The sequence below is a fragment of the Mercenaria mercenaria genome, chromosome 17 (genome assembly GCF_021730395.1).
Source record: "Mercenaria mercenaria strain notata chromosome 17, MADL_Memer_1, whole genome shotgun sequence".
Taxonomy (NCBI): domain Eukaryota; kingdom Metazoa; phylum Mollusca; class Bivalvia; order Venerida; family Veneridae; genus Mercenaria; species Mercenaria mercenaria.
This window is the reverse complement of record NC_069377.1, coordinates 57,667,908-57,687,215: the sequence shown is the minus strand read 5'-3', so window position 1 is coordinate 57,687,215 and position 19,308 is coordinate 57,667,908. Positions and strand designations below refer to the sequence as shown.

General features: G+C 35.2%; 2 protein-coding genes across 2 annotated transcripts in view; both read right to left on the bottom strand.

The window, feature by feature from the left end:
* Positions 1-9,540: 9,540 nt before the first annotated feature.
* Positions 9,541-12,907, bottom strand: LOC123536794 (carboxypeptidase N subunit 2-like). The gene has a single exon (XM_053528273.1). It carries the CDS (start codon positions 12,763-12,765, stop codon positions 10,663-10,665), a length of 2,103 nt encoding a protein of 700 aa, XP_053384248.1. The 5' UTR covers positions 12,766-12,907; the 3' UTR covers positions 9,541-10,662.
* A 1,417-nt stretch (positions 12,908-14,324) lies between these two features.
* Positions 14,325-19,308, bottom strand: part of LOC123536795 (fatty acyl-CoA reductase 1-like) — a 39,932-nt gene continuing 34,948 nt past the window's right edge. Inside the window, exon 13 of the mRNA XM_045320231.2 lies at positions 14,325-17,721. Coding sequence (XP_045176166.1) covers positions 17,562-17,721 — 160 coding nt within the window. The 3' untranslated portion in view covers positions 14,325-17,561. The remainder of the gene's footprint in view (positions 17,722-19,308) is intronic.

Genomic DNA, 19,308 nt, shown 5'->3' with positions numbered 1-19,308 from the left:
ATATATTGTAAAGCAGTCAATTATACTTAATCTAAATAAAATCTTTTTTTTTTTTCAACTGAAAGAAACTATCATGGCTATAAACAAGAATGGGGCACAGGCACTTGATGAAACGCTTTATGAAATATTCTTATTTGGCACGACTTTTTGTCAGTTAAACAAAGAAGGAAGTCAAACGTTGTATATTCTGCCATAAACAACGGTTGACGAACAAACCAGTGGAAGTCAAAACGTCATATAGCCGCATGATGCCTGGTACATTAATACTTGGAATAATGAAGTTAAGCATATTTTTCATCAGCATGTTTGAATGAAAATAAACAATGCCTTCTTGTGATTTATCGTCTGACTAACCAGGACTCATTACTCAGATGTTTGGAAAATGGCATACCAACTTCCAACTTTTGGCAACAAAAAACACCTTTTAATTAAGAACATGAAAAGGGACATGTTTACGGTCTATACTCTACGGGGCATTTATAGGCTTCATTGTGTCTTAAAGGGCGGATGGACCGTAAAAGAAACTTTAACACTGACTGACTGACGGTGCAATAATGATGTATATTCTGTTGTAAATACATCAAGAAATATGACAACTAATAGCATAATGAATAATTTATGGCAATTTTGCTTACCCCACCAGAAAAAATAGGATTTTTTTGACAATTCAGTAAAATGCCAATACTTTCATCCATTTGCGTTCAAATCACTTGAATATTTCCATGTGTGACTTTTGTCCGATACCTGTCTAGAAAATAACAAACATTATATCATTTGACAACTTAAAGTAAAACAAACGAGAATATGAAAAACCCCAAGAATATGAGGAAAGGGGACAACGGCAAACGTTGTAAATCGGAAAATTACTATATGTTTGCCTCAGTGAGACGGATTCTTGTGGACATGACCTTTGCCCTACCCCCACTCAGCCAAGTATAACATTGACCTTTCAGATAGGGGACTTATGTTTGCTCGCGACAATCAGTCTGAGATAAGCATACAGTATTTTCCAAATGTACGGCAAAGTTGTAATCTGGACAAAAATAAGATGGACGGACGGACCACCTTTTATCTCCAAATCAACAGAAATCAGGCAAATATTTAATGGATAACGTGTTCGAATCGAAATAATATATCTCAAACAGTGATTTGCTCGTGAATAAAATCATTGTTTGTCGTTTAGATGCGTATTATTATAAATTATCACTCGGGCTGCGCCCTCATGATATAATTCCTTCGCATCTAAACTCCAAACAATGTTTTTATTCAAAGACAAATCACTGTTTGGGATATATTGTTCCTTAATTTAATTAATACAATCACGTCATTCCAGAAGGCGGAAAGACGACGTTTGGCGTGGCGACGTTCGGCGTGGTGACATTAGGTGGAGCGTTAGAACGACGTTCGGCCAAATAGTCCAGTGGAACGGTATCAAAATACACTTGACTGATAAAAAGGGGACATATCTATGCAGTTCTGTTAGGGTTTAAAACGCCGATATAGCTTTAAGACAATTCGACTTGACCCTGATTGGGAATTAGCTTTAAGTTATTTTATTTAGTACGACCCTGTGTCAGACATATTCTGTTAATCTTAATCGAATAAGTACGAGTCTGAATTACGATAAATCAATTTAGCTTTAACAGACAACTCAAATTAGTACGACCACGACCCTAGGATTATACTATTTGAAATAGTCTGATTTCTCGATTCATGAAACGTAATTTTAGTTGAAGTACATAACGTTACGCTGCAAGCGATAAAACAAAACAGGAACTAATCATTGTTATTTGTCTTTGATACATCATGACGTCTTTTCTGTTTACGGACGTAGATTTTCTGCGCTTTGTTTAAATCCGCTGCTGCAGGAAAAGGTACTTCCTGCGTGGCCTGTCGAAGTCCGACCACACCTCACTCACCTGCCGAAAATCATTGTTGTAAACCTTCCTGTCCAACATATAGATTATCTCGCCTACCTCGGGGAAGTTATCAGTTTGATCCCGGGCTCGGCCTTGTGAGATTATTTCTAAAGAAGCTATCCAGCAAGTCTGCGATAGTTTCTGGTTCTTTCCAGTGTGTTTCTCTTCTACAAACAGACGATCTCCGACGTTTAACTTAAATTTAACTAACCGTTATAAAGTGACCCCATGACTGATCAAAATTTAACGACTGATCAGTTTTCAACGACATTTTAATCAAAATTTAATGTTGAAATGTTGGCAGGGTCAATTCTCAACGTTGAAAAAGGACCAATGGGGTCAATTTTCAACGGGACAATATTTAATGTTACACCGGTAAAAAACCCAGAAAAAGCCATTAAAAACTTTAAATGAACTGGTGAATGGATCTTCACCAAACTGTCAAAAAAAGGTAAAACGGCCAAGCTCCAAGAAGTAGTGACCTAGGCCTGTTTTGGGCATCTTGTTATAGATTTTATTATATTTGTGGAATCCTGTAAAACATTTCAACAGACTAATCCGACTGAAAGAATATTGCTCATTCATGTAAAACAGCTTTTTGTCGAATGAAAGAATGATGAGAGATTTACACCTTATTAAATATACCATATTCCTTGCACGTGTATTTTGCAAAACTGGAGCATATATTATCCTCATCAGTTGCGAAACACTTGACAAATCTTGGCATTATTTACCATCTCAAACATGGTTTCCAAGAGAACAGAACTTGTGTGACCCGATTAAGCTTGTAAATGGCCTTGTCAAATCAATGTACAACAAACAACAGGTTGACCTGATCCCATCAGTATTGACAGAGTGAGCCATGAGAAGGTCCTGTTTGAATTGCACAACTACTGTATACTTGGCAAAACAGAGCTTCATTGACAACGCTTCAATTCGTTATTCTAAACGGTACAAGCCCAGAGCCCTTAACAGTTACTGTTTCTTCTCGAGTTCCACAGGGGTCCATGATCGGGCTTTCCTCTTCATAGCATACATAAATGACCTCCCACAGAATATCCAGTCTGAAGTTCGTCTATTTGTAGATGACACTGCAATATACATTTCACCCTCCTTTGTCAGACAATCAAATACCCTTTACCTTCCAAAATGACCTTAAAACACTAGAAAAGTGGGAGTTTGACTGAGACATGGAACTGAATCCCTCCAAGTATCAAGTTATCCACGTCACAAGAAGGATTTAAGATATTTTAAACAATATTGAGATGGAACGTTCACATTAATAGGTCAACTAAAAAGACAAATCAAATACGATCCTTCGCAAGAATATGAAGGTCAACTCAAAATCCCGTAAGTCCAGGCAAACCAGACCCTCATCTGACCACAGCTGGAATATAGCTCAGAAGTCTGGTCTCCATACACAAAACAGAAACGGTTCAAAGACTGGTTACGCATTGGGTTACGTCCGACTTGACCGCACTTCCGATGCCACTGAAATATTATACAGTATAATGGCAAATCCGATGCCACCCACTATAAACGACTGTACTCCCCCTCTTCCTGTTGCGACCGATCAAAACAATAAGCGGACCGCTAAAAGTTGGAATAAAACTATTTTAAACTGATTAATGTGCTTTGTTGGTGTGTATATTTATATTTTATTGGAAGCTGAACATGATTTTTTCTTAATATAATGTGTTAGTTAGTTTTACAGGTAAAATTATATATTATAAAATTATAGCAAAAACTCGATTGATCACTGATTTTGTCCAGAAATTGCACATTGTCCTTATCAAAAGTACATATTTTCTTGCTTGAAGAATGATCTACATATAAATCCCACTGTTTCGTGGATAAAAAAACAATACTGGTTTGGTAAAAATAAATAAAATCATTGCTAAAACCTCCAATTTGTTTGTAACCGTCAATGAAAGAGGATTCGGTGTGATGTCAAGACTGTATGCATGTTTGCTTGCAGTACTGTACAAATGTTTGCGACTTTCGTAAAAAAGACTGTATGCCTGTTAGCAACTGACTTACTTATTATATATCGGCTTTTCCCAAACTCCTGTAATATTTCTTCATAATTATAACCCGCAAACGAAGTTTGATGGAGGGCGGAATATATACTAGGAGTCACCATGCGGTCTGTCTGTCCGGTCTGTTTGTATGTGTTTCCTCACAAATTTGGTCCCGCAAAAAATTGCTCTCTCAAACTTCACACACGCATAGGCAATATGTAGTTAATGCCCGTCCTCTTCTTTTTCTTTAATTTTCTCTTTCAAGTCAATTCCACACTTAAGAGGTCAAAGGTAAAAATGGTCATTTTTTCCTGTCCGTGCCATAACTTCTTCTTTATACATGAAGTGATTCTGAAATAACTTGTCACAAATGTTCACCATCATGAGACAATGTGTCGCGCACAGACACAGTTCCCTAGCTCCAAAGACAAAGGTCGCACTTAGAGGTTCATTTTTCGTGTCCGGGCCATAACGTCTTTATGCATGAAGAGTTTCTGAAAAAACGTGTTACAAATATTCACCGTCATAAGTGGATGTGTAGCGCATAAGACACAGGGGCCGTCTTATCAGCCATAGTACGACTAAAATCGATCGTAGGTCAAAACTGTGATATCTGTTTTCTTCGAATATGGACACATATTTTACAGAAAACATGCTACCTGCCCATAGGCCTACACATAAAATCTTGAACACATGAAATTGGTAACGTGTTTTGTTACTGGTATCAGCAAGAGTGTTCAGACAAAATTTTGGTCGTACGATATGGTAAGATGTTTGATAATACTGGCCCCAGCTGGTCCCTTGCTCCAGTGTCAAGATAACAAAATAAAAATAAAAGGTCGATTTTTCGTGTCCGTACTTTAACTTATGTTACTTGTTCACGCATCTTAATATACAATTATATATAATATATCAATCATTATATACATGAAAACTGATCGATAGAGACACGCCGGTATGTATCTTTACTTCATTTACGCCCTAAAAGGACATAAATCACATACTTAAGTCGCAAAACGGAATACAGTCAGTCGCAAAAAAAGAGTTCAGATCAAATATCAAAATTAGCAAGTCGGCATACAGTGAATGTTTATTTTACCGTCTACTAAAAAGTAATTTCTTTCAAAAACGCAACAGCTATGCGACATTATATTTACATATATTTATGGAGTATGCATGCTTATTTCAGAAAACAACATGGATTATTGGATTGCAAATCAATTTGACATGTTATTCACCAATTTCGTGACTTGGACGAGTGAATTTTCATGCAATGAATGTGATCAGTCAACATTTTGTGAGAATTTTGTAAACATTTCTTGTCGTCCGTTTCATCTGTTATATCACCACATACACATATTTATTGTCAACTTACTTAAATACACACACCGTGTAAAGCAAAATAATTAATTTGAAGACGATTTCTTACCTTCGGCTCTGCCAGTTGTTTGTTTTGATCGGTCGCAACAGGAAGATTGGGAATACAGTCGTTTATAGGGGGTGGATTCTCTCCTATGTATACAACTGCTAATCATCTGGTTGAAATCCCCCATCCCGCCTAACAAGGATATCACACCATTATCATCCACTGTCTAACAGGTTAATCTCTGAAACGACTGGCTATTACAAATACCCTCTTTTTCCTCCGGACTGTAGTCCTATGGAATGACCACCTGTCACCCCCTTTCTTCCAATCATTGAACAGTACAAAGTTGCTGCACCTAACATGCTTCACCATGACATTGTCTTTCACCCCATTTTTTTATACGCCCGTTTGAAAAACGGGACGTATTATGGGAACGCCCCTGGCGGGCGGGCGGGTGGGCGGCGTCCACAGACCTTGTCCGGAGCATATCTTCTACATGCATGAAGGGATTTTGATGAAACTTGGCACAGTTGTTCACCATCATGAGACGGAGTGTCATGCGCAAGAACCAGGTCCCTAGGTCTAAGGTCAAGGTCACACTTAGAGGTCAAAGGTCAAATTCAAGAATGACTTTGTCCGGAGCATATCTTCTTCATGTATAGAGGGATTTTGATGAAAGTTGGCACAATTGTTCATCATCATGAGAAGGAGTGTCATGCGCAAGAACCAGGTCCCTAGGTCTAAGGTCAAGGTCACACTTAGAGGTCAAAAGATACAAGAATGAAAACTTTGTCCGGAGCATTTCTTCTTCATGCATAGAGGGATTTTGATATAACTTGGCACAAATGTTCATCACCATGAGGCGGAGTGTCATGCGCAAGAACCAGGTCTCTAGGTCAAAGGTCAAGGTCACACTTAGAGGTCAAAGAATACAAGAATGAAAACCTTGTCCGGAGCATGTCTTCTTCATGCATAGAGGGATTTTGATGTAACTTGACACAATTATACACCATCATGAGACGAGGTGTCATGCGCAGTTCCCTTCTTTCGAATTACTTCCCTTTGTTGTTACTATAAATAGCTTATATTGTAACTTTTTCATTACTAGTCATAGGGAAAAATCGAGACCACTTTTCTGTAGTACAATATGCATGCTACATCCAATTTTGAGGTGTATTTTGACCAGTCTCCACCTGGTAAAGATTTTTGTGAGGACTTACAATTTTTTTTTTTTTTTTGATTAACTTCCCTTAGTTGTTACTATAAATAACTTATATTGTAACTTTTTTATAATTGAACGTAGGGAAAAACCAAGACCACTTTTCTGTGGTACAACATAGATGTTACTTTCCAATTTTAGGTGTATTTTAAGGTATCTCTACCTGGTAAGGAGTTTTTTTGTGGACTTAGAAAAACAAAACACTTAGTTATTACTAAACAACCACAAAGTTAAAATTCCATTTGCAAATACAAGTGCTAGAGTAAAGAAATTTGCTGTGACGGGCGTATATTGTGACATTCTTGCACTCTTGTTATCTCTTACATCACTAACACATTTTCCTCTCCCTATTTTTTGGCCCGATTTCCTTTTATTTCTACTAAACGTCTTTGTGGGGTCACGCATACGAATGTGTCTACAGCTCTGCAAAGGGCTAGACAGTAACAGAAGATCGACAAACAGCAGGTCTTCCAGCATGGCTTTGCAAAAAAGTAAAAGAAAACGCAAAAAAGAAGGAAAAAAACAGGAGGTTTGCTAACAAAAAAGTAGGAAAAGTAGGAGGTTATTAAAAAAAAAAAAAAAAAAAAAAAAAAAAAAAAAAAAACACGCTAATAAAATGTGCTATTTAGGCACTCAGATGCAGCCAAGTACACTCAGCAGAGCATCACAGGGTAAAACAACTATGCTTATGGAGTTTCCAAAGGTTAAAATATGGTTTGCATACTGAAGAATTGGGCAAAAATCGATTCTATTATCTTTCCTTGTTTATCGAGATCAACGCTATAAATTGTTGTCTCCTTTAGACCGTCTAGCTATTAGACATTTACGGATTAAGTCTACGTGGACTGTGAACTCCTAAGACGATCGATTTTTCAAGGGGACCGTCTCAACATGATAATTTTAATTTATGTTTGGTAGGAAAACATTCCTATAATGATGGTAAGGTCTGGGTTAATATGTCACTGCACAGGTTAATATTTGGATTTGTCTGTCCGTCCGTCTGTTTGCCAAAGAAATGTTTTGTTATACTTATCGCAAAATGTATTTGATCTAGCGTCATAACACTTTCCTGAAATGTTCTTCAATATTATAAGTTGCGCATCTGCGACAAAGTTGAAAAGATGAGCTAGTCTGATCGCAATGTATCCGTATTCCATCGTCGTCGCCGTCCAACATGAAAAAAAAATCTTTACTGTGCAAGTTGGGATCAAAATGTAGATCAGCAGGTAAAACATTGTGAAAACTGTAGGAAACGTAATATCTTGCGTCTCCATTCCTTTGTTGTTATTATACGCCCGAAGGGACGTATTTTGGGATACCACATGTGTTCATCTGGCTGTCTGTCTGTCTGTCTGTTTGTCTGTCTGTCTGTCTGTCCGTCTGTCCTTGAAAAATTTTGTGTCGACTCCACTCCTTGGAGAATTTTAAACAAACTTGAAACATATGTTATCCACAAGAGGACGTGCAGAGCGCCTGTATCGGGTGGCTTGCTTTAAGGTCAAGGTCACACTTAGGGGTCAAGGTCATATGACTTTGTTACGTGTCCGCTCTGTAACTCTTGATCTATATGAGGGATTTTAAAGAAACATTACACAAATGACCACCACATCGAGCCGACGTGTAGAGCGCATGTTTTGGATGGCTAGATACAAGGTCAAGGTCACACTAAGGGGTCAAAGGTCATATAAGTTTCAAGTCAATAGCTTTGATAGTAACAAAGATATTTGACTTGATCAAAAAAAAAAAACAAAAAAAAAACCCAGAAAATTCTTGATTAAAAAGGGGCATAATTCTGTAAAAATTCAAATCAGAGTTATGGGGATTGATTTTCCTTGTGTAGACTTCGATAGTAAATAAGTTTCAAGTCAATAGCTTTGATAGTAACAGAGATATTTGACTTTATCAAAAAATTTAACCAAAAATTCTAAGTTTAAAAGGGGCATAATTCTACAAAAATTCAAATCAGAGTAACGCAGAATGTTTTTCCTGGTGAAGACTCCGATAGTAAATAATTATTTTAAGTTTCAAGTCAGTAGCTTTGATAGTAACAGAGATATTTGACTTTATAATAAAAATTAACAGAAAATCCTTTATTAAAAGGGGCATAATTTTGTAAAAATTCAAATTAGAGTTATGAGGATTGTTCTTCCTTATGTAGACTTCGATAGTAAATAACTATTTTAAGTTTCAAGTCAATAGCTTTGACAGTAACAGAGATATTTGACTTTATCACAAACTTTAACCAAAAATTATAAGTTAAAAGGGGCATAATTCTATCAAAATTCAATCAGAGTTATGGGGTTATTTCTCCTGGTGAAGTCTTCGATAGTAAATAACTATTATAAGTTTCAAGTCAATAGCTTTGATAGTAACAGAGATACTTGACTTTATCAAAAACTATAACCAAAAATGCTAAATTAAAAAGGGGCATAATTCTGTAAAAATTCAATCAGAGTTATGGGGATTGTTCTTCCTTGTGTAGACTTTGATAGTAAATAAGTATTTTAAGTTTCAAGTCAATAGCTTTAACAGTAAAAGAGATATTTGACTTTATCAAATTATTTAAACCAACGGAGATGCCGACGCCGGAGCGAGTGTAATAGCTCTACTTTTTCTTCGAAAAGTCGAGCTAAAAACAGGCACACCCAAATTTATATCACCTACCGCATAGTGATGATATAATAACCCTATTGCCGTTATAAACTCTTTTTCATATCGCGCATAATATAATTAAACTATGTTGAGACGGTCCCCTTGAAAAATCTATCGCCTTAGGTGTCCACAGTTCACGTAGACTTAATCCGTAAATGTCTACTTATCGGTCACTATCGGATATTTTTAGCGAGTGTTGCAGATCGTTATGGTTCGGCTATCTCCGCTTATCGTATCACGGGAGGTGCCGATCATAAAAAAACAAACAAGGATTATAGATAAGAGATCTACTGTAAAAACGTGGGAAGGGTGATTTATTTTACACCAATTTTAGTACCGGTAAAACAACAACAACAAATATAGTCATCTTTATATTTATCAGGTTACATACAGAGTAACAACTTGGTATAATTCTGTTTTTCAATAATGTAAAATACAGAACGAAAAAAGAAGACACTACGTTATTTATTAAAATTTTGCATAGTATATAAAAATATGATCAACACTGTATTACCTTCTTTATATTTTACTTTAAAGAAACTGAGACATAAACACAAATATAAATACACAAAATCATGTATGTTAGGCAAGCACAACATACATGTACATGAAACTACTAGTATCTTAAAAAATAGAAAGCAGGAAAAAAATATAATTTTTAAAAGTGCTTACAAACTTGACATTTTCATTTTCAGTTATTATAAATAAATGTGAAATACGTTTTGTTTTATTACATTCAATGGAAATTTAACTTGTCAAAAATAATCGGGTAGGATTATAGGTACCTTGATATGAGGCAATGTATTGCAGGAGGCACCAAATGGCTCCAGAAACTGCCAGCAACACAAAGACCTAATTAACAGTCGTAATGAAAAGTTCATTTTACTCTCTCACTTGAGGTGCTCTTTGGCATAAATGAATAAATGGATATTGTACTTTCTGAATATATGGAATACCAAGCAAATTACAATCCTATTATTACTTTAACCACACATGTAAATCCATCTTAGTTTTCTTCTTTCTATAATCTTACGTTTCTTACACAGGACTTGCGTATACATACTTTGCAAGAATATTTCTGACAACCAGGAGATAGGAAGTTTTATCACTGAAATCATGCTCAAGCTTAAAGCTTAAAATACAGGAAAAAGTTGTTTAGACTTCACCATTTTTTTCCTAGTAAATCTCCCAGAACTCATTATATTTATATAAACATAAAGTTATAATTTTTCATAGAAGCAAATTTAAAAACACAACGTATACACATAAAGATACCAATTGCATGTATTAGAAAAGATAAAACAATGAACATGGCACTAGTAGAAACCAAGTTTTACATTTGTACTGGCTGCCAAATTAAATTTCAAATCTGAATGGCTTTAATTAAAGCAGATACAGGAATTGCACGCCGGCTTCCAACAGACTTGTTCCAGTAATTTTCTCGCTAACCATTCAAGAAATTCAAAGCCGAGAGTCAAGTAATTTTTAACCAAGTACACTGTCGGGATTATGCGGTGTTGGTTTCGCTGCGTTAAATTGAAGAGTTCTAACGTGTTTGCAGTAGGCACCTTCGTCTCTAAATTCACCATTGATTTTTAAGATAAGACAAATGGTGTAGATTTTATTAACTGTTAACTGATAAAAGATGTATGAACTTTGGTCTATTCCCAGATAAATGATTCTAGTATTTCCGTTAGATTTTATTTCAAGTTTTAATTCTGTGACAAAAGTCTTGTCGGTTATATTCCATGTTACCTCAATAGAAGTTTGGTCCACATTAACAATAACGAACTCAAACAATGGCAATGGGGATTTTGTTGTTGTTGTGGTGGCGGTAGTGGTAGTAGTAGTTGTTGTTGAGCTTATATCTGTTACGTATATGGCTGGACATGTCTTGGTAGACTGGGGCCCAGGGCATAAAGCGTTTCTTGTAAACTCATGGAAAAACTTGTTTAAAAGCGATGGTGGAAACGCACACATTCCTATATCTCCCGCAAGACGAGCCTGATTGCTTTGTGTATTAAACCAATCGTACAACCAGACTAGTTCACAATCACAGACAAGTGGATTCCCAAAAAGTATCATTGTTGGCTTAATTGGGAAGTCGTTTAATACACATATGTCAATATATCGTATACCATTCCCTCGAAGGTCTATTGTTCGAAGCGTGTGCCTTGGTCCATAGAAGGTCTCCTGTTTAAGTGATGTAATGTTATTATCCGAAAGTAACAGTGTATTCAATAATGTGTTGCCCCTGAAAGCATTATCAGGTATAATTCTTATAGCAGTATGTGTAATGTCCAACTCTTTCAAGTTTCCGAGTCTAGTTAAATCTTCCCAAAACTGAGTCAGGTCCAGTCTGTTGCCCATTAGATTCAAAATTTCTACTGATGATTCAACTCCAAGAAATGAATTATTCTGAAACTTCATGAGTTGATTATGTGTTTGCTGGTCATTCATACGAAGTTCTACGAGAGAAGGTGAATTCTGAAACGCCCCAGTTGAAATATGTGTTATTTGGTTATATGCCAGATCGAGTGTATGGAGACTTGAAAGTCCTATGAACATTGTTTTATCAATTTGGGTAAGGCCAATATTCTGGCAGTCAAGATATCTTAACGCAGGTATATTACCAAAGATGCCAGTAGGAAGACCCCGAAGGTTATAGTTATATCCGATATTTAGACGTCTAAGGGCCGTCCAGTGTCCGTTTAGGAGGAATTCAATGTTGTCCAAATTATTATTACTTACATCAAGATAAAGGGCCGTATCTGTAACTCCATTAAATGCTCTTTTATCTATCGATGTTAAATGTACATTGTCGCTTATTTTAATTTCATAGAGCACCGACAATGGAAAATACGTGTCTCCAAAAATAGATCTAATTCCAGTGTCCATAACTTCTAATGTTGTCAGTTTTAGAAATTTATGAATAGCTGGAACAGGTAAACTCACAAGAGATGGCATGTTAAACAACCGAAATTTCTTCAAGTTCTGCATTATATTAAATACACTAGGCGTGATAGAATCCAAATTTCTCCAGTTCTTAAGAGTGAAAGATTCTAAATTTGGAAAAGGAAACACAACTGGGCTCTGTAAGACAACTGAGCCGTAATTTTGTAAATGCAGTCCTTTTAGGTGTATATCCAATGCAGCAAGTGCCTGGTATGGTATCGCGTTTGCGCCATCTCCTTCTAGTAGAAGTGATTCCAATATTGGCACTAAAGCCGAGAACGCTGCCACATCTACGTGTGCAACTGGGTTATTTCTCAAATCTATGGTTCTCACCTTCAAATTAGCAAATGCATTTGCGTCTATACGCGTGATGTTGTTGCACCCAGCTGTTGGCTGACAGGTCCCAGTCTCTTCAAATGAAGTAAATCGTATCTCATCGTACACTTGCCTTGTGTCAACGAATGTTGGTATTTCTGTAAGGTTTTTATACCTGCAATTAATAATTATTCTAAAATTCTCCTTGAAACAGTCACAGCTGGTGGTTGGAGAAATGCAGGTATTCACTCGAGATTCAAAAGCACAGCACAGTCCTAAGAGAAATATGTTGATGGTATTCAAATTTACAGACAGCATTTTTACTGTGATAAAACAGTCAAGACAACTTTTATATCCCACAACAAAACTAATATATTTTCTAACATTTGTTAAATTTCACCAGGTAGTTAAAGACACTCTTATCAGTTGTGTAATCATGATGATATTTATGACATTGTGATATTACGCTGTGAGGGGTGTTCAGTAAGGAGCAATATATTTTACACGTTTATATTTCAGAAATATGTTTTGAACCTTCGCAATGGACTTAGAACTGTATCACGTAGCAGCAAGTTTATATGAGCAACATGTTAACTCTTAGCATTAATTAAGAACGTTGATATTCTTAAAGCGCATATTGATATTCTGGTAATTTATTGGACGAAAATAATTAAAGTATGATTGCAAATTTAAGGAAAGCTATATCATCAAAACAGGTCTGATGTTGGAGTTGAAGCAAAGAATAAACTGGGACTGCCACACTTGGACTTTGTATAGGACCCTTGTTGTGTTATCTATGACCTTGAATTCAGGATATCCTTTAGCTGTTGACAAAACATTTCAAAATGTCCTGTTTTTTCTCCGGTAATAAAATAAGAAATGGGATGGGCTGCTTTTAAACATTTCAAAATAACGTTACTTCCCTATTAATAATTTATTTTTGCCAACCACAAAGTTTTTCATTTAGATTCACCCTCGATTGCTATTGTTTTCTAGAATTTTACACGTAGGCATGTCAGCTGCACAGATGTTTTAGTTCAAATAATTGTACATGAACCAGCAGGTTAAAACATCTTTTTTTTAAGATTTACAATATATATAACAATTGACGATACTTGCAACAAAAGTGCGTTTCTGGAGCACATTTCAGTAAATGTTTGCCAAGTCTTGCAAAAATTCTTAATAGTGGTCAACTTTGAAATTTGTGTAAAACTTACCCCTATATGCTTATATACAAACTTATATTTAATACACATCTATTGCTATTTCTATGCGAGACAGATACTTCCTTCCAAACTTTTGTGTACAGTAATATTAGAAAATATTCACTCAATCATTTAGTTTGAAATGAGATAAATCGAACAATACCAGTTCAAAATTTTATATTACACTGGTTTGCATTTTTTTTTACAGTTGAACATTCTGCAGCCAAATCAACTACATGGAGTTTTGTAAGAACAACAAATGATCGCAACTGTGCGAAGACCAATGTTGGGACTTTACAACCAGCAATGATCCAGATCAGTGTACGTCCATACTGTTTGTTTATTCAAACATCCGTACTATTTGTCTGTCAGTTTCAGCACTAGATCTAGTATGCAACTGATAAGCGAACCATAAGGAGCCAGATAAGACAGCAAGGATGTGCAGACCTGTCTGGATCCATACTAGTCATAAATCCTTTAGACCAACACTCAAATGCAACGGGTATAAAATACTCTCATCGTTTCTTTAGTGAGATTTTTTTTAATGTACACGATTCTTGAAAACTGCACTGATTTGAGTTGAACTGAGACTTGTCATGCTGGTATAATAGACCATCTTGCAGACCCTAGTTTAACTGATAAATGATGTTAAAAGTTACAAAAACTCAAAGATTTTCTGACGTACTTGCTTTATTTTCTATCAAATAAACAACAAAATTAGTACACTTTAGGATATCAACATAAATAAATCTAGAAAAAAAATAATTAGAAAAAAACTCCTTTTCGTGGTGATGACTCGGAAATATAAAATATCCTACAACTAATTAACCATAGCATAGATACAGCAGACATGTATACACAGCAGATAGAACATGTCAAGCACTACAAAATATATTGCAAGATGAAATGTAATTCAAGTTTTCTCACAATTCTTCTTGTGTTAATCTGAAAATATTACTGCAAATTTCACTCACATGTGTTACATAGATTAAATAGATTTTAAAATTTGTTTTTGTTTGCTTTAGGGCCATTCTGAACTGTATTTCAGTTTACATCTGGCACACTTCTTTCACTATTAATTTATTACCTGTAAGTCATTAAAACTGCTGAATGTGAACTCAGAACCTATTTGTATTTTTTAGGCAACCATACTACAGATCAAGGATATTTGTTTGTTTCAGTGTAACTCTCAAAGAGTCTTTCCAGTGAGCATCAGATGCAATATTTTCACTAGTGGCATAGCTATCCGTGAAAATGTTACATCTGGTGTTCCAGATTTGAAGATGTTTTTTGATCTTACAGGTTAAACAAACATTTTCATTTTCATTCATGTTTATGTCTTTTTTATGGTTTTAACCAAATACTGCCCATTTTACTCATGCAACGCACAACAACTTGACATAACAATGTTTCTATAAAACTACAGATTTCTTTTACATTTCAATATGGTGGCATTTTACTTTTTTTGTTATTGGTGGCATTAATTATGTACATCTTTGTCTCTGTTGAAGAACAGTTCTGATAAGAATTTACAATTATTTATAATTATAATACTTTCCCCACCAGAGCGCAGTTCCATAACAGTGAATTATCCTTTTGATAATCTCATAGCTTGAAACTGTGATATCTACTGCTATACAGGTTTTTATATTAACCACTAAAAAAAAACATTTAATAAGGCATTTGCCTCGCCTGGGATTCAATCATCTCAGTTGGAAGTTTTGCCATCAACCTGTTGAGCTAACTGTGCAGGCAAAAATTTCCAAAACAAAAGCTGTGCTTGTCTTAAAGGTTTTGCCATGTCATTTTCTGGTAAAACATATCATATTGTGTCTAGTAAGTAATCATATCTCTTATAAATATATTCTGTTGTTTTTTTTCATGCATAAATATTTGGATAATGTAAACTGTGTTGTAATAAAGGAACAAATGAATATCTAAGTAAAAAAAAAGAAGAAAAAAAAGGAAAAATTATAAAATATAAAATATCACAGATACAATAAACACTGTCCTTAATCTAGAGTGTACTATTATCATTATATAAATATAAACTTATTTAATAGACATATAGGGAGAAATGTTTATATTATACTGAGATATAACAACCTATTATCACTGTGACAGTTTAGCTTAATCATGTGTATGTGGATTAAATAAGTACAATTCTGTCATAAACATAGGCAAAATGTAAGTTTCTGGCAAAGAAATGTTAAAAGAGAATCAAACCTGTAGTGTTTTTAACTTCAATCTTAATTTGTATGTACAATACATAACAAAATACCTACGCAACAACAGAGTGTAACTTTGAGCAAATCTGATGTCATAATGTTACATAACTCTATGGATAACTATGCTACTCTGGTTACCAGAACTGTTTTAACGCATGTGAGCCTAACATTAAACCTGTCTGGAGATATAATTAAACAAGAGCTCTGCAAAGCAGGGCAATATATACCTGAAGTTTTACAACGAAGGAGGAGGAAGTAAAATTTAAAGAATTGTGTGTGTGTGCATGATGGAGGGCTGGGGAGTGTGTGCAGCAGAGAGGACAGGCTTCTTTGTCATGGCAGTGACAGGATTCTAAGGCACAAGAAATTTAAGTGATTTTGTGTGTGGATGGTAGGGGTGGGGGGGGGGGGGGGGGGGGTTATGAAATGACAGATTTGACATTTTGAGCTCAATGTGCAACCTTGACCTTAGACTTACCAACCCTATTCCTGCATTGAACACATTGTCTCACCATCACCTACTTACATATACCACGTTTGAAGTCAATATCTTGAATGGTTATCAAATTATGCTTCGGACATGAAACAGGACAGAAAGATTTGACCTTTGAGTGCAATTTGTGACCTTGACCCTTTTGATATGATTCATGCTCTCTAAACATACTCATTGTCATCTACCTATATGTCAATATTTTGAATGGTTTATCAAGTTATGCTCTGGACACAAAATATGATGGACGCATGTCCTGATTTTCCAAAAGGGGCGTAGAAAAGAACAAATTGTTTTAAACATAACTTCAGTAAACTGATTATATGGCTTGCAAACTACTGAGGGTAACAATATCATACTTCAGTTCGTTTAGCCATGAATAATAATTACCACTAGAATAAGTTGAAACTGAATGTACGAAAATTTGACGAGATAAATATAGTTTACTGAGAAGGATGTTCAACGGTGAATATTACACACACTTTTTAAAAAAAAACCTGCCCAAAACTGGGCTGGACAAAATGTCCCACAGAATGGTGTCATTCTTAATAATGCCAAATATTTATTAGGAATAAACCTCTTTTGTTCAGTGCTCAAAATTACAACATGCAAATGTAAATTAATGTGTAACTTAAAAATTTGATTTATATTCTTTTCACTACAGAAATAAATACATGACACACTTGAGCTTGAAATTCTATATAATAAGAACACTTGTATATTGACTGAACTGACTTGAAAATACATAAAATCTAATAAACGGACACATAACCTAACTGACATTGTAAAACATGTTTAACCATAATCTTATGCATCCAATTCCATGAAAAAAAACTTAAGTGTGTCTGCTAATTAATTATTTCTAAGATTTTTACAAATGGAAGTTCCTAATGTCTAGCAGATTCACCACATTTTTCTTTTGCTAAAAATCAACTGATTAAGAAACTCTTTATAACAATACAAGGCCAATGTTAACATATGGATATTAACAAAAGTTCCTTTTTTAGATTTTTGTTCAAATGAATCACTTTTTTAAGCTAAAATTGAAGACATCACTGGCACCTGAAGAAGTCAAGACGAATGTTGCATAAAGTTACTAAGAACGTCAAATCTACACATTTTCTAATATATAGAGGTTGATTTTTTCCCTGACGTTATGTTGGTTCACTCAGTACAATACTGCTGTTGCTGTTATGTTGACTTGGCAAAACCTGGAAATTTTTGCAGCATTTTTGATGCCCATCCTAGAACCATGTTCCACAAGAGGCGTGCTACTGTCACTCTTTTCACTAGTAATCTCCAGACAATGACAAACACGAGTATGTTGAATGCTAGGTGCAGTCTTTGTAACCTGTAAATTATAAATTTGAACACTAAATATCATCTGTATTGGTGGAGCTACGTCTGACAGATTGAAATGCATTTAATAATAACAGCACCGCCTACAGGCGCCATTGCTCATCTGCAAGTGCTGGACAATATGTAAGAAAAGAGTTATAGTTCAGATTTTCTAAGTACAAAGAGGGCCATAATTTTGACAAAATGCAGGTTAGAGTTATGGTTTTTGACCTACATTGTCCCCTAATAATGACAAGTGTGCAAAGTTTCAAAACTGTAGCTCTTACAGTGTTTGAGGAAAGATGGACCTAAACAAAAAATTTTACCAACGCCGATGCCGACGATCAAGTGACGACAATACCTTGTAGATTTTTTTCAAAAATCAGACGAGCTAATAATATCTTTACACCAGGCATACAGAAAAGAACAATGGAAAGTGGACTCTGAAGATGAGTTTCTTTCTAAAGTTTTTTTCTGTGCCAAGCTTCCACACTGACAGCTAGGAAGATTCCCTACTTGTGAATAATTGAAACAATGACTGAAAACAACTTGAATACAGTCAGAAATTTTAATGCCTCTTCAAATGTAGAAATTTTTGAAGTCTGGAGATATTGTTGTCAAATCTTGAAATTCTCCTGCAAATAATGCATTTTACCTAGATGCATGAGAAAACAGGATTTCAATAGGTCTTTACCAATGCCTCAAAATCACTGGAGAAGCACCTGGTGTTTTACTCCGCCATATTTATTTCACTTATACAAATAACATTCACCAAGCCATATTGCTCTTGCAAATGAAAAAGAACAAGAGCTGTCCATAAGACAGCCAAGCTCAACTATTCGAAATATTGTCACAGAAGCAGGAAATTATTACCCAAAATGTTAAATATCAAAAGAGTTTTAAGTTCGAAAGAGGACATAATTTGACCAAAATGCATATCAGAGTTATGGGACTTGATGCTATCAACTAGTTTTATAACCCCGAAGAAACATGTTAAGTTTCAATTCAATATCTGCATTAGTTTTGGAAATAGTAACTTGCATGTAAACTTTAACCAGAATTTTCTAAGTCCAAAAGGGGGCATAATCTGCTCAAAATACATGTTAAGAGTTATGGAACTTGACCCAGTGAGGTTTGTAATTGACCTTGGAAAAGAATAAATAAGTTTCCAATCTATATGCCTTTTGGTAATAGCTGTATGTACTTGCACGCAAAACTTTAACCAGAATTTTCTAAGTCCAAAAGGGGGCTTAATTTGCCCAAAATACAAGTCAGAGTTATGGGACTTGATTCTATCAGCTAGTTTTATAACCCCAAGGACACATGTGAAGTTTCAATTTAATATCTGCATTAGTTTTGGACATAGTAACTTGCATGTAAAACTTTAACCAGGGTTTTCTAAGTCCAAAAGGGGGCATAATTTTGCCAAAATACATGTAAGAGTTATCGGACTTGACCCAGTGAGGTAGGTAATTGATCTAGAAAAAGAAAAAATAAGTTTCCAATCTATATGCCTTTTAGTAATAGCTGTATGTACTTGCACGCAAAACTTTAACCAGAATTTTCTAAGTCCAAAAGGGGGCATAATTTGGCCAAAATG